Source organism: Mauremys reevesii, linkage group 1, assembly GCF_016161935.1.
Source record: "Mauremys reevesii isolate NIE-2019 linkage group 1, ASM1616193v1, whole genome shotgun sequence".
NCBI classification, from domain to species: Eukaryota; Metazoa; Chordata; order Testudines; family Geoemydidae; genus Mauremys; species Mauremys reevesii.
The window spans coordinates 201,930,009-201,945,313 of NC_052623.1; the positions used below are offsets into that span (position 1 = coordinate 201,930,009).

The 15,305-nt window shown below is 41.4% G+C and overlaps 2 protein-coding genes across 5 annotated transcripts in view; one reads left to right on the forward strand and one right to left on the reverse strand.

The window, feature by feature from the left end:
• CMSS1 (cms1 ribosomal small subunit homolog) overlaps nucleotides 1-15,305 on the forward strand; it is a 385,325-nt gene that overhangs the window by 123,159 nt on the left and 246,861 nt on the right. The window lies entirely within an intron of this gene.
• FILIP1L (filamin A interacting protein 1 like) overlaps nucleotides 1-15,305 on the reverse strand; it is a 157,073-nt gene that overhangs the window by 117,232 nt on the left and 24,536 nt on the right. For both annotated transcript variants that reach the window (XM_039537797.1, XM_039537781.1), the window contains exons 2-3: nucleotides 9,190-9,463; nucleotides 5,855-6,028 (exon numbers count right to left, since the gene is read on the reverse strand). In XM_039537797.1, coding sequence (XP_039393731.1) covers nucleotides 5,855-6,028; nucleotides 9,190-9,463 — 448 coding nt within the window. The remainder of the gene's footprint in view (nucleotides 1-5,854; nucleotides 6,029-9,189; nucleotides 9,464-15,305) is intronic.

Consider the following 15,305-nt stretch of genomic DNA (forward strand, 5'->3'; position numbering starts at 1 on the left):
TTCTCTAGGCCGTTTTGTGTGTAGTGGCACTATGCCAGTATAAAATCTGAGAGAGTTGCTTTTCTTTATATAAATCCAATGTTCAGAGAATGAATAAATTAATAATGCCACTGTTAGAGTATGTGTGTGTGAATAATCTTTGGTTTAAGATTATATATGATAAAGCACTGTGCAGAGAGAGATTTGGGTCTTTCTGAATACATATTGGCATTTTTCCCTCCCTTTCAACAGTTTGAGCCAAATATTTGTTTAGACAAAATATACTTGTCCCAGCTACCAAGTTTCTAGCATTGATGTTACTTTTTTTCCCCCATGACTGTAATCCATGGGCACTGCCTGCCTTCTCCTATGGGCATTTGAAATTTGTAGCCAAAATGTGCAAGATGATAGAGATGCCATTGAATGTGCTCTGTTTAATAGGTGATAAGAGTGCATCCTTCTCTCAGCTGATTGGCATTGGACTTGAACAGATGGATTAAAACTTGATTGGGGCTAGACTGATGCAAGACATTAGCCACTCCCCCACCCCACCCCACCCCGCCCCACCCCACGAGACGTGATGGACAAATCTCAGGTTAGGACCCTTTGGAGTCTGACCAGAGAGGAAGGTGATGGCAAATTTCTGAGCTTCAGAGCATGAGGTCCAAAACAGCTGATCTACAGCTAATTTACTAGTGGCCATAGGGAGTTCTAAATCTGAAGTGGCTTGTTAATGATAGGGATATTAAAATAGAAAAAGAGAGGAGACTGTTAATCCTCCTATCCCTGTCTTTAAAAAAAATAAATTCAAAGTTGGGAAAAGGGCTTCCATCATGCAGTTGCCTCCAGTATGTTTGGTGCATTTCCTCTCATCTGTCAGACAAGTGGCAAGCAATCTGAAGTCAGGTTTATCCATGGCCAGTCTCTTGTCCTATAGCAGGCAAGGTAGACAGACATCGCAGGCAAATGAATCACATGTGACAGGTGTTATTCACGTTTCTTAAAGCACTACTGGAAGACACTCGGATACTACGGTGATGAGGGTAGTACAAAAAACTAGTATAGAATAGAATAGAGTTATCCCCAAATTGTTCTCTTGCCTCTCAGAGGCAGCTGCAGTTGGTACAGTCTCTTCAAGGTGTCACCTCCCCAACCCCCCCCCAGCCAAGCCTTTAAGGCTCCAGAGCCCTAATGGAGCAGAAGAAAGAAGATGGCTCTCTGAGGGAAGGAGAACAGAAAATATCACTCCTGTATGAGCATGTTCTGTGTAGAGTCCCCCGCCCCTCCCTCTGTCCTGTTGCAGTGATAGCAAGGTCAGATGGGATCAGGCTTGTTCCTGGCTCCTAATGTATGCAGCTCCTTGCCACTACCAGAGATAGAAGGAGAATGTACCATCCAGTAAAACCTAGCAAATTCAGACTCATAGGGGGAGTCCTGGGATAGGCAACACCCAGCTACTCTCTGTCCTAATTTGATTTATCTGGAGAGGGCTTCCACCCAAGGTCAGAGACTGGATCAGCCAATTGTTCATGGCCTCCCTACTGTCCCCCCAGTAGGGTATTTCTTCTCTCTCCCTAACCCAAGAATCTCCCAAAGGAGACCCTCTTTCTGCATCTTCTCAAGCCACCACCTCAGTAATCATGCAGGACTTCTTTTCTGGCTGTGAGCCAAAATATCCACCTGCTTACTTTTTATCTCATATTGGGAGTCTCTGGAGGAAGGAGAATTTGACCTGTAATCTAAGCCTTCAGATCTCTTCTGAGAATCCTGGAGTCTCTGTGGAGGAATGGGTTTAGTTATTCTGCCATCCCACTAAAACCCTGAAGATTTCTCCAATAGAGTCTAATGCCCAAGAGGATGAGGCTTGTTTGCCCATCTTTCTGTAGGGAGAATCATCGGACCAGGCTCTTCCTTGTTCATGGTAGGTTGCTAGGCCCCTGGTTCCCTTCCTTCTTGCCCCAAGAACCTGCAAAGAATCTTGTGACCGAATCATGCCTTTCATGATCTGTGACTGGCCCACACGAATGTGGGCCCAGCAGTAGCATCTCATTCCAAATCCTCAGACCGGTTCCTGGAGCCTATCATTTCCTTCTGCGATCATCTTGATCATAAAGTGGATAATATAGTCAGGAAAACCTGCCAGCTAGTAGACTGTGACCACTTCCATCTGCAGCTTTTACACCTCCAGGGTATCTATTTCAAATGTAAGACAACATTCCTTGATAGATAGAAATCTTCCATGTGCCTTGCTGAGGTTTTTCAGCCTCATCAGCATTGATCTGAGGTCCATCCATCTTGGAACTTACATCCTCAGTTCATGGGCTGTCTCTCACAGTTTTTCTAGATTCACCCTCTGGGGAACAGTCTCATCATAGCTTAATTTCCTCGCTTTCCTCTAACATCCTGGACTCCATTCTGAAAGAGGTCTCCGAGAAGAGAACCTCTCTGCCTGACATGAGAGAATTGTTTGAGAAGTGCAACTCCAGCCTGGGCAAGTAACATTCCTTTTGTGAGCTGGAATTGAAGTCCAAAATCTTTTCTGGCCAGTTCAAGACCAATAGGAATCCTTTCTGATTACTCCCATCCTGCCTCATCCACCTTTGTCTCTCCCTCTTCACCCCCACAAAAACCATCTCCCTGTTCTTTCCTCCAATGTTTACCTCAGCCCACCCTCACCAGAAAGTACATAGGAGTCTCTCATACCTATCCTCTGTCCCACCTAAACATCACCCCTCTCTCCTTTCATCCCAATGAAAATAAGCTACATCCTGTATATAAACTACATCCTGTGTAAAAATTACAACATGTTCTTGATCATGGATCAGTGTTGTAGCATGTCTGGTGAAGACGTGCTATGGCGACAGGAGAGCGCTCTCCCGTCAGCATAATTACTCCACCTCAATGAGAGGCAGAAGCTATGTCAGTGGGAGAGCATCTCCTGCTGACATAGCGTGGTATAGACATAACGTTAAGTCGATGTAACTTACGTTGCTCAGGTGGGTGGCTTTTAACACCCTTAAGCAATGTAAGTTACATCAACTTGAGCGGTAGTCTAGACAAGCCCTAAGATGTTCTGAGATCAATCAGATTGCATGAGAATCCTCAAAATTTTCCTGGTTAAAAGGCCAAGTTCCCTGCCCCTACAGTGTCTCTTGAAATCTGTTCAAGGAGGGAGAAAGCAGTGTATTTTTCTTGCCCTTAGGGGTACTCTTAATCGGTCTTAACATTTGAGTCAAGTCACAGTTTAAGCTGAATTTGGGCATTCTGCACTTAGCCCCTTGAAAGTGTTGATCCACATCATAAAACTGTGTCATAGATGTTAAAATTGGGAGAAAACGCTCAAGAGAAGCCAGAACAGCAGGCATTTTGCAGGTCAGGGCTGAGGTACATTGCCAGAGCTACATGAGGAAGTTCATAGAGTCCTTTTCCCCACAGTGTGGTTTTCCCTCACTTCTCATACATATGTACAAAAAGCAAGCAAAAAACTAAATTTTATCCCTAAAACGTAAAATAAATAAATAAAATAGAAAAACCGCCGTTTGCCAGTCCTTTGGTTTACTGAAATGTATGGCGTACCAGGGATCTGTATCATTTTTGCCATGCTCAGAATGTTTACCTCTGTCTTTGTAACTGCTAAGTCCAGTGATGTTAAAAAATCCTTTTGGTGCCATTAAGTGTTAGAAGGAAAAAAAAACTGTGCCTAAACTTATGCAAAAGAGCAGACTGCACTTAGTTTTTAAACTTCTTTTGACTGTTTTTCAAATAATTTCTATTCATACTCAAAGTATCTATGACGTAATACCATGGTGTTCTAAAATAAATTAACCTCTGCAATTTAACTTTCTGTTTTAGATTATAGCTAGAGATTTTAACCTTCCAGCTCCTGAAATGAGTCCTGACCTTTTGGCTGGCATTATTTTCTGTGAAATGAACTTTGTATCCTGGGGTATGTTTCTGTTTCTTCCATTTGGTGGAAGAAGTCTTGTTCATTACTTTTTTTTAATAACAGTAATCTATAATGAGCACTAAAATCATGTTTATCTGAATAAAGGGGGGACATTCAAGAATTTATTTGGATTAACTGATATAAAGAGATTTTTATGTAAGTGATATACACTGGGGGTCACAATTTAAATTCAGAGAAACATAGTTCAGATAGGACAACTTCTGTTGCTTAATTATCAGTTTTGTATTTCTGCCTTGATGAAGTCTGTAACCTTCAGTAATTTTAATAAATGGTAAAAAGCCAGATTCTACAGTTCTTGTGCACCATTGTAACTTCCATTGGGAGCGTAGAACATGCAAGGACTCAGGGTTGAGCCCTTAGAACCAAATTCACACCTGGCACAAGCAGAGAAATTCCCATGAAGCTAATGGAGATGTGTCTGCTTGCACCAGATATTAATTTGGTCCTCCAGAAAGCAAACTGATGCATTAAACAACATAGTTATTAGGCTAATTTTTAAAGGTCTGAGTAGACATTAACAATACTTACTACAACTTTCCTCCTTTCTCCCGGTGAAGTAAATAAATATAGAATTATAGAATCATAGGGCTGGAAAGGACCTTGAGAGGTCATCTAGTCCAGTCCCCTGCAGTCATGGCAGGACTAAGTATTATCTAGACCATTCCTGACAGGTGTTTGTCTAACCTGCTCTTAAAAACCTACCCCTACACAATTTATTCCAGTGCTTAACCACTCGGACAGTTAGGAAGTTTTTCCTAATGTCCAATTTAAACCTCCCTTGCTGCAATTGAAGGTCATTGTTTCTTGTCCTATCCTCAGAGGTTAAGAAGAACAATTCTTCTCCTCCTCCTGGTCACAACCCTTCACGTACTTGAAAACTGTTATCATGTACCCTCTCAGTCTTCTCTTTTCTAGACTAAACAAACCCAATTTTTTCCATCTTCCCTTGTAGGTCATGTTTTCTAGACCTTTAATCATTTTTGTTGCTCTTCTCTGGACTCTCACCAGTTTGTCCACATCCTTCATGAAACATGGCTCCCAGAACTGGACACAATACTCCAGTTGAGGCCTGATCAGCACGCAGTAGAGCGGAAGAATTACTTCTCGTGTCTTGCTTACAACACTCCTGCTAATACATCCCAGAATGATGTTTGCTTTTTTTGCAATAGCGTTACACTGTTGACTTGTATTTAGCTTGTGGTCCACTATGACCCCCAGATACCTTTCTGCAGTACTCCTTCCTCTAGGCAGTCATTTCTCATTTTGTATGTGTGCAACTGATTGTTCCTTCCGAAGTGAAATACTTTGCATTTGTCCTTATTGAATTTCTTCCTATTTACGGCAGAACATTTCTCCAGTTTGTCCAGATCATTTTGAATTTTAATCCTATTCTCCAAAGCACTTGCAACCCCTCCCAGCTTGGTATCATCCACAAGCTTTATAAGTGTACTCTGTATGCCATTATCTAAATCATTGATGAAGATATTGAATAGAACCGGACCTAGAACTGATCCCTGCGAGACCCCACTCGTATGCCCTTCCAGCAGGAGGAGTATGAGGAAAACAAACCTTGTGGGCTAAATGTATTGACTGCAATGGAGTTTCACCTGCTGAATTTTGCCCAGAGAGATTAAATTACTTCTCCAGGGTCATGTACCGAATTGCTGTGAGAGCCAGGATTAGAATGTCTTGGGTCTTTGCTGCATGCTAAATCAATTAGATCATGATGCCTTGTAATTTACAGCAAAGTGTATTCTGTACTTTGGTCTACTACCTGGTAGTCCATATGGGATGTGCAGTCTGAGAGCAATATCCTTCTCCCACTGAAGTCAATGGGACTTCTGCTATTCACTTTGATGGCAATATGGTTTGTCCCTGTGTGTGTATATTGAATAATACTATGCATACCTCTCCCATCGGCTTTTCATATATATCCTCTTGCCATTGTGCAGCCTTGGTTTGAATAGCATCTCGCTGGAGCGCCTCTAATACCTTTTTTGGAGTAACAAAGCCATATTGTGCTTCAAGCAAAGCCAGGTCAATTTTTTCAGCCTTAAGAACTCCTATGACTTCATCTTGAGCCTGCAGAAACACAAAGAATTCCAGTGAACTAGTTTTATGCATTGGCATGCTCAATGAGTAGCTTCTACATTAACATTTGGCAATAGTTTTTAAAGTGCTTTAAATTATATGTTAAGTACCCTTGAGATAATTGGTAAAGTGAACACTTTAAAAATATAAATATTTATAAAAATAAATATATAAAAAAGAAATATTGGTCTTTTGTATTTTCAAAATCCTATGCTTTATATATATATAAAAGCTCATATATATATATATATATATATATATATATATATATATATATATATATATATATATATATATATATATATATATATATATATATATATATATATATATATATATGAGCGTTTTAGGTACACTTTCTCTGATACTCAATATTTTGTTAAAAGTAGATTATGTAACTCAGTTTTTGTATGAACACACTTTTCATTGTACAAGAATTTAGAACAAAATGTCATTTCAGGTATTGGCATCTATTTTTAGATTTTCATGTAATTTTTAATGTACTTTGGGAAGCCAAGAAGCTTAGCATTCTCTGTTCACACAGGGTACAAAGGCAGCTTTTGTTGTTTAAACTGACTTAGAGGTAGTCAGCTTCTATTGTTACATGTACATGTTTGTGCATTGAAGCTAGTGAGGTACTTGGTGCAGAGGATGTGACCTTTCACAACATGCATTCCAAAAGCATGCAATAATGGCAGCTCTTTAAAACAAGATTAATTGCCCTTAAAGCTGGCAGAAGTGACCTGTGTGTGTGTGTGTGTGAGTGAGAGAGAGATTATGCATAGGGGAGTGTGTGTGAAATATATAAGGCCAAGATTTTCAAAAGTAACTAATAATATTAGGGTCCTCAATCCTGGGTGCCCCCTCAAGACACTTTAAAGGATGTTGAGTTACAGAAAGTGTAGAGCCCTGCTTTCTGAAAACCAGGCCTCTTTAAGATGTCTCAGGTTGCCCACCCAAAAAATCTAGTCATTTTTTAAAATCTTGGCTGCATATGTGTCCATTATACACTCTGTATATGTAATTGTATGTATTTTTCTTTATATATATAGCATAGTTACCTACATTATCTTTAAGAGTAGAGTGTTAATTTGCTTACGTAGTAGTATGTTTGCATATGTTCAGGGACAAAACAGCAGGCACGTGTACCTTTTATAAAGTTACTGTGTAACAAAGCCTATTGTGGAAACACATTCCTTGTATTTCTGGGGAGCCTATAGTATTTGATAGGTAACAAGATATAGGTATCTAAAACAAATAAAAGCAAATACTATGTAATTTTAAAAAATAAGTTCCTATTCCTTCATGGTGACAAATGTTAAGACGTTAGAGTGGGAGGAATGCCTGTAATACTAACTCTAAAAATGTCAAAAGGAAATACAGATAGTCAAGTCACTTAAAATAATTCTATACTAGGGTTTCTAGAAAAAATTGGCGATGACCTTTTCAGGTTGTACACTCAATATTGCTAACTCTCACGACTTTATCATGAGTGTCATACTATTTGCTTTTATTAAAGTTCCAGCCCCTGGAGTCATGAGAGTCTAATGAAGTAACAGTTAAAAAAAAAAAGTTTCTAACTCTCCTGGAGTTGGAAAAAAGCCGAAAAAGTGACTCAAGTAATCTCCTCTTGGAAAACAGAAGGCAAATAAAAGACACAAGATTTATAATTTTTAAAAATCTAATTTTTAAGATAATCTCATGATTTTGGGGGATTGAATCATAATTTTGGAAGGTTTGGAGTTGGTAGTACCGTGTACTGGCAAATCAGGAATCCAAAAAATTGCGTTCCTACTTTTTTTCTGCAAAAGTATTTTCTCTCTGACCTACAGGAATAACCTACAAATTACGCAGTCGCCCCAGTATGTTCATATTTTTAATGTAAACCATTTCAATTTTAAATATACTGAGAAGGTTGGACTCTCTTTTTAACTAGACAGAGATGTATTTGCTTAGAACTGTGTTTTCAGAGAGAGTGTTTGGGAAATTTGGGTCTTGATCTACATTTAGAGAGAAGGCAGGGAAACAGGTGATGACTATGAAAAACTTTAATACCACAGCGTTTTTCTTAATACACGCATCACTCCTGTGTTTTGGGCCCAGTATTGGCAGAGGGGGGGAAAGGGTTGCTAGGAATTTCCCTGTGGAAAGGGCCAAAATAACATATTCTACAATTAACAGTAGATTAGGGAGGGTGCGCATGTATATCTATGTTCAACTGGTCACTTATGTGTGTGAATGACCAGTTGAATAAACACACATGCAGAATATATATAATATTAGTGTGTGTCTACATATACATGTATTAATAATAAAAGTACTCACATAGGTAATGTCCAGATGTTAAACCGTGAAACCATGTGATAAATCAGCTCTCATTACTTTTATTAAATCACCTTGCTCGCCTCCATTTTTCTGCGAATACAGACTTCCATTCTCACTCCCAAATTATATTTGCCCAGGGTGGGCAGCATTCAGCCCTGGGCCATTGAGAGCTTTTACATATAGAAAAAGTCACAATTTTGAAATCCAATATCTCATGGCCATGGTGGGAGCCAGCACTCATTCCTGTAAGGCCTGATATAATGGACCTTTTGAGCTATTGTAAACCTATTTTAAGACATTTTAGGGGGTTTTATTGCTCCCTCTGAATCCAGTTGGACTCCAAGTAACTAATGCAGCTGGCTTTACAGGAGGTCACAAGAAATGGTCCCAATAAAAGCTTTTTATAATTTCTAAAACATTCCTAAAATAGTTATGTAACAAATATATTATATTCTGAATGCATGATGGGATTGTGTGGTATTAAAGTTTTACCAGTTGTCCATAGGGATGAATTCACACGTAGTTGCACACTTTGAGAGTAATGGGACCATTGAGCCACTAAGACGTTTCCATGATGACACCTACATATTTCAAATATGTTATATACTGGGATGAGTAGGGAAAGTCTAGTGTTTGTTTTGGGTTGAGATTTCGTGTCTGTGGTGTATGGATGAATATTTTATGTACTCTTACATTTTGCATTTGTACACCTGCACCCATTATAATAGGTGTGCTATCTAAAATGGGGTGGGGGGGAAGAGCATATATTTAGAGTAGATTATGCAATGAGCCTACAATCTGGAACATAAAACAAAAGAAGACTGCACCTGTAATTCACCCTCAAGCACACTAAGAAGAAATAGCAGGTCATCTCGAGAGAGGTCCTCTCCTTTCCTGGAATATCTTTTTTGTTTTTTCTCAGATTCAGGGCTTCTTTGGATGGTGCAGGTTTCTTTCTCCTTTTGTCCCCTTTTCATGTTTACTCTCCCAGCATAAGGAGTATCTTCCTTATGGTGGCCTCTTATCTTTTGCTGGCACTGTTTGGATTTGGTTGGACTTTCTGTGCTGTTACTTCTGGAGCGCATGTGTATGTCCCTGGAGCTGGAAGGAGGGGGGAAAAAGTAAAATATTTTAACCATCATTGAACATAGAGAATTACCGGTGGTGGCATTTACCTCAGAACAGAGGGTCCACAAAAGTCTGCATATGCCACTTAAGTGGAACAGAATATTAATGGTGTAAATGGTTCATAAGCAGACTGACCAAGTCTCCTGGTGTGTCAGGAAGATTCCCGTTTACAAGCAAAAAGCTTCCAATTCCTGATTTTTAATGTTATATCCTGCAACAGCAATGCTCCTTCTCCTGCTTGGTCCCAGCCATTCCAATCCCTTTCTCAGGTGCCTTACTGTGGGCCCCGAGGGAGAATTGGAGCGTTCAGTGCACCTCTTGCTCTCTGTGTTGGTGTGCATGCAGCTAGTCCCACCCCCGACAATAGCAAGCAGGTGCTTACACGCGCTCACACGCACTGGCCGTTTGGTCTATCTTGCTTGCACTCTGCAGCAGACAGGTTGTGGGGGTGGGATGTTGACTGGTTGGAATGTAGTGCTGGGTATCTCTGTGGCCATACTGCTCTTGCCAGAACTGTGACCACTGTGCACATTCAGCAGAGACGCGTCAAGGAGGCATGTGTCATGTGCCCCTGGCCCGCCACTGATCTCTGAAATTAGTTTGAAAATGTTGGTCAGTATGTCCCTAGGAGTTTGTGTGAACCCACTGCATTGGGATGAACTTTGCCCTCAGGATCTAAATGGATCTTAACTAGGGCATTGTGCCTCGCTGAAATACTGTCTGTCTGCATCACAGGAAACCCAAATTCCAGTGTGAAATATAGACTATGGGAATTTCACTTGATTAAGAGTGTTTTCACTGAGAATAAATTTATAATGTACCATTGTCTGCTGTTATTGGATATCTTTATGGAGTAAAGCTCTCTCTCTTTTTGGTAGTAAGTTTTTTAGAGTTGCCAATCCTCCAGGATTGTCCTGGAGTCTCCAGGAATTAAAGATTAATCTTTAATTAAAGATTATGTCATGTGATGAAACCTCCAGGAAAACATCCAGCCAAAATTGGCAATCCTGTTTTGAGATAAGGCACAGATGACAGTGCCTAGCCTAATGGAGCCCCAATCCTGACTAGGCCTTCTGAGTGCTATTATTTATATAACTATTACATCCTAAACATTGTTGTCAGTAAATTAATACTCTTACAAACATTAAATAACTCAAGGAGCTCAATCTACGCAGCTTCTCAAAAAGAAGGTGATTGGATGTCTGTATCGCAGTCTATAAATGCCTGTAGGAGGATCAGAACCATGGTCCCTTCAATCTAGCAAGCAAAGGTATAATTGGGTCCAGTGGCCAGAAATTGAAGCTAGATTAATTCAGACTTGAAAAAAGGTGAAAATATTTAATAGTGAAGGTAATTAGCCACTGGAATAATTTACCAAGGGTTGGGATGGATTCTCCACCACTGGAAAATTTTAAATCAATATTGGACATTTTTCTAAAAGATCTACTCTAGTTCAATCACACCTGTCAGATTTGAAATAGTAATTCAGGGAAGTCCTATGGCCTGTGTTATGCAGGAGGTCTGACTAGATGGTCACCGTGGTCCCTTCTGGCCAAAATCTGTGAATCTGTGAATAAGAATACTCCAGCAGAGTTTTTCCTTTTGTCTGATCCTGAATGAAAATCCTAATCCTAGGTTTATATCTTTAAATAAAGTTGGCTCCTATGATCATAACATAACAAATATAGTAGCATTTATGGTTTCAGTGCAGGAGGAGGATTCAAAGAGTAGGAGAGGGGAGAGCGCTTTTATTTCAACATAAATATGGGTTGATTAGTTAAAAGTGACTAAGAACATTTTGGAAAGGTAAGTGGAGTTAAGTATCACTGGAAATTTTCTATGGTGGTAAAGTCCCATTGTAATAGACACATAATAATTTTAAAGTATTCTTAAAGTCATCACAGGAGGAAATTTATGGTATTCCTTCTGGTCTCCCAGAGCCAGAATATAGCAGTTTTGAGGCAAAGTGCTTGGGATACCTATTTGATCAGGTTTTGCATTTGTTAGTATAAAGTTGGGGTAGGAGCTCATTGTAAGGCCAGCACCACCTACTGCATCAAGTCCCTCCTCAAAACTTATCTTTTCTGTAATATATTCAGAAGACTGCAACCTAATAATGGGTAGACAGGTGGCATGTTGTGATTACTGCTTCATTGGTTAAGAATTGTGCTTATCCTAATATTTCTGTTACCCTGTTTCTTACCCCACAACCCGACCCCACCCCACCCAACATGCTTGTTTGTATTATCTGCCTATTATGTCTTGTCTTTTAGATTGTAACCGCTTTAGTACCGGGATTGTTGTTTACTATATGTGTACAATGCCTATCACAATAGGGCCCTGGCCTGGCCCTCTACAGTCTAGGCATTACCACAGTAAAAGTGGTCAATAAGAATCATATCAACAAATACAGGGGTGATGTAGTAAATCCATTATCTGATCACCTATACACCATTATTCTGCAAGTGTAGAATGCCATGAAATGCATAAATGATGCACAAAGCCCTTCTTTATTTTTCTTCTAGTGGATTCTGCATGTTCTTTATGCAGCACCCTAAACTGCAGCTCCTGCTTGTTTTAAACTGATCATTCCAGGGCTCAAGAAGGCATTTCCTCCCCCAGGTATAGAATTGTCCTGTAGGCCAGGTGCATTACAGGGAGTTTTCACCTTCTTCTGAAAAATTAGGTTTTGCTACAACCAGAAGCAGGATTCTGGACTTGATAGAGCAATGGTCTGACCAGGAATGGCAAGTTCTGTGCTTCCCCTCCCTTTTCCCCTGCTTTTACACACACATGCTCATATCCTTGAGGACCCATGCCATGCACCTTCTTCACAACCAAAGAGGGCTGGCTGAGACCCACTTTGGAGTCTGTCAAGGCAACTCCTTAATCACCAAGACATGTCACTAGTTTCCTAATACAAGGTGCTTTTAGGGTGCCCAGTTAGCAAGTATGAAAAATAGGGACAGAGCGTGGGGGGTAATAGGCGCCTATATAAGAAAAAGCCCCAAATATCAGGATTGTCCCTATAAAATCAGGACACCATACTGCCAAGCTGCAAACACACCATCAGAGAGCCTTATGTGTTTGCAATGGAGACTGACCAGAAGAAACCTTTGCAAAGTGCGCTGTTTCATGGTCATGGGAGCACAGCCAGATTTTTTGTAATTCTCTGTTGGAGCCTGCAGCAGACAAAGGAAGGGATGGAAGCTGCTGTAGAGCCTGCTAAGTTCCATTTTAATGTTTATTAATATAGGAATGGGAGGGATTTCTGCTCTATGAACCAGTCAAAAGTTATGAGAAGCCCCAGCAAGCATGTATCCATTGATGGTGGATTGTATCCCAATGCCTTCACTTCACACACCTCAGCCCACCCCACCACGTGGAGTTCAAAATGATGACTGGGAAATGCAAGCAGTAAAAACGCCTTGAAAGTGAATTTTTACTGGAAAGGCGCAGAGTTTTGCTAGGGCTGTTCCTGTTTCCTAAAAATAATAACCTCACATTGCCACACTTGTAAGTACACCACTCTCAAACCATTCAACAGTGGAATGAGCCACTTGGAAACAGTGAACTCGTGAGTGTGTGTGTGTGTGTGTGTGTGTGTGTGTGTGTGTGTAAATGTGTTCCATTCACAAATCTAGTCCATTTTAATTAAAGGCAGTCCATAACACATTCACTGCTTTCCCCTCATCCACAGAGCCAGTTATCTCCTCATAGAAGGCAATTAGGTTAGTCAGGCATGACTTGCCCTTGGTGAATCCATGCTGACTGTTCCTGATCACTTTCCTCTCCTCTAAGTGCTTCAGAATTGATTCCTTGAGGACCTGCTCCATGATTTTTCCAGGGACTAAGTTGTCCCGGTTAACGTTGTTTTGTTGTTATGTTGCTGATCAGTTAGGGAACATGCTCATTTAAAGTTGTGCAATGCTCCACTATTACGTTGTTTGGCTGCCTGTTCCCCCCCCCCCACAGTGCCTGCCGGCAGCCCCCACAGATCAGCGCCTTCCCCCTCCTCCCCCCACCTCCTGCCCATGGCAATCAGCTGGCTTGCGGCATGTAGGAGGCAGGAGGGAGGGGGGAGGAGCGAGGACTCAGCGCGGAGGCTCCCCCTCCCTCCCCTGCCTCCTGAACACTGTAAACCAGTTGATTGCTCCGGGCGAGAGAGGGAGCCTGCACGCCAAGTCCTCGCGCCTCCCCCCTCCCTCCCATGCCTCCTGCCTGCGGCAGTCAGCTGGCTTGCAGCGTTCAGAAGGGGGAGGAGCGAGGATGCAACGTGCAAAGTAAAGGGGGAAGAAGAGGAGGGGGTAGAAGAGGCAGGTCAAGGGTGGGAGCTTGGAAGGGGTGGAGTGGATGGGCCAAGGGTTGAGCCCCCTACCCCCAGCAAAGTCAGTGCCTGTGCTTGCAAGAGCAGCAAAAGGAGCAGCTGGACAATCCATCCTCTTCCACTCTCTGACTCCACCACCTCAACCAAGCTTCATACTCAGCAGCGATGATTGTAGTATTAAATTGTTTCTTTAAAATTGTTTAAAACTTATACCTGTATTAAATTGCTTGTTTAAAATGTATATAATGCTTTTTGTCTGGCAAAAAAAAATTCCCTGGAACCTAACCCCCCCCCATTTACATTAATTCTTATGGGGAAATTGGATTTGCTTAACATCGTTTCACTTAAAGTTGCATTTTTCAGGAACATAACTACAACATTAAGTGAGGCGTTACTGTACTGAAGTTTAGTTTGGAAAAGTAACATTTTATGTCCTTGGAATTCCACAAGGAGTTTTCTTGTTCGCCTGCACCGAGCTATTTGAGACAATAACCCTCTGTCTTGTCCTAGTCCAGCCCCTCGACGTCTACAGGCTACGGAACCTCCACAGCTCACCCACACTGTGGTAGAAGCCTGGGCCAATGTACTTTCATGGACCATTCCAAGAGGAAGCATTTCCATGATGAACTTATGGTTGAAGTTCTGGACAGGGCCAATAGGCAGGTCCAGCACCAAAGACTTGTGGCTAGAGGAAAGGCATGGGGAGAGGCAAGAGGAAAGGCAGAGGCTGGCTGCACAGCTTGAGGATAGGGTTTCAGCATGGGAGCAGGCACTTCCTTCACAGTTCCTGGAACAGGAATGGTGGCAAAGGGAGAAGAACAGAGCTCAGCAGAAAGAGAGCTGTTTGAGCAGCTGGTATCACTAATGATCACAAGGGTACCAGCTCCTGCTGCATCACCCACACCATGGCCTGAGTCCCATGTGATGCTGTCCCGAAACAACTTGGAAATCTCTATGACTGGGTGGCCCATGCAAGCAGGCCCCATGGGCAGCTGGGCAGGGCAACTTTGCCCCATGCAGTCCTCTGTATTGCTTCCTCCCCTGTGGATGCTTCCACCCCCTCCCTGGCACCAAGCGCATAGCAATTGGGAAGGGAAAACAGGGAACATGCCATAGTAAGGAGTTTCTGTCTTGCACATGGTTTAGTTGGCTGCACTTATTCATGTACCTTTTTTTTTCTTTCTTTTTTTTTTTTTTAAAGTTCTGTTGTTACTGTTGTTTTGATGTGGTAATGGCAGCTGGCCTGCCTGGCAGTGGGTAAATGTTGTACTTTCCCAATATATGTTTATAAATTAAGCTTTTTATTTATCAAGCAAGTTTATTGCTATCAATGCATTGCATCATACAATGTGTATTTCAGATAAGAAAGTTAAAAACAGGATCAGGGACGCTTAGGAATTAGTATGCAAAGACTATTCCGGTTAGTTACATCAGTCTGTACTGTGACTCGCCCTCCCTCCCACATTGTTTGTGAAGATAAGGTTTAAA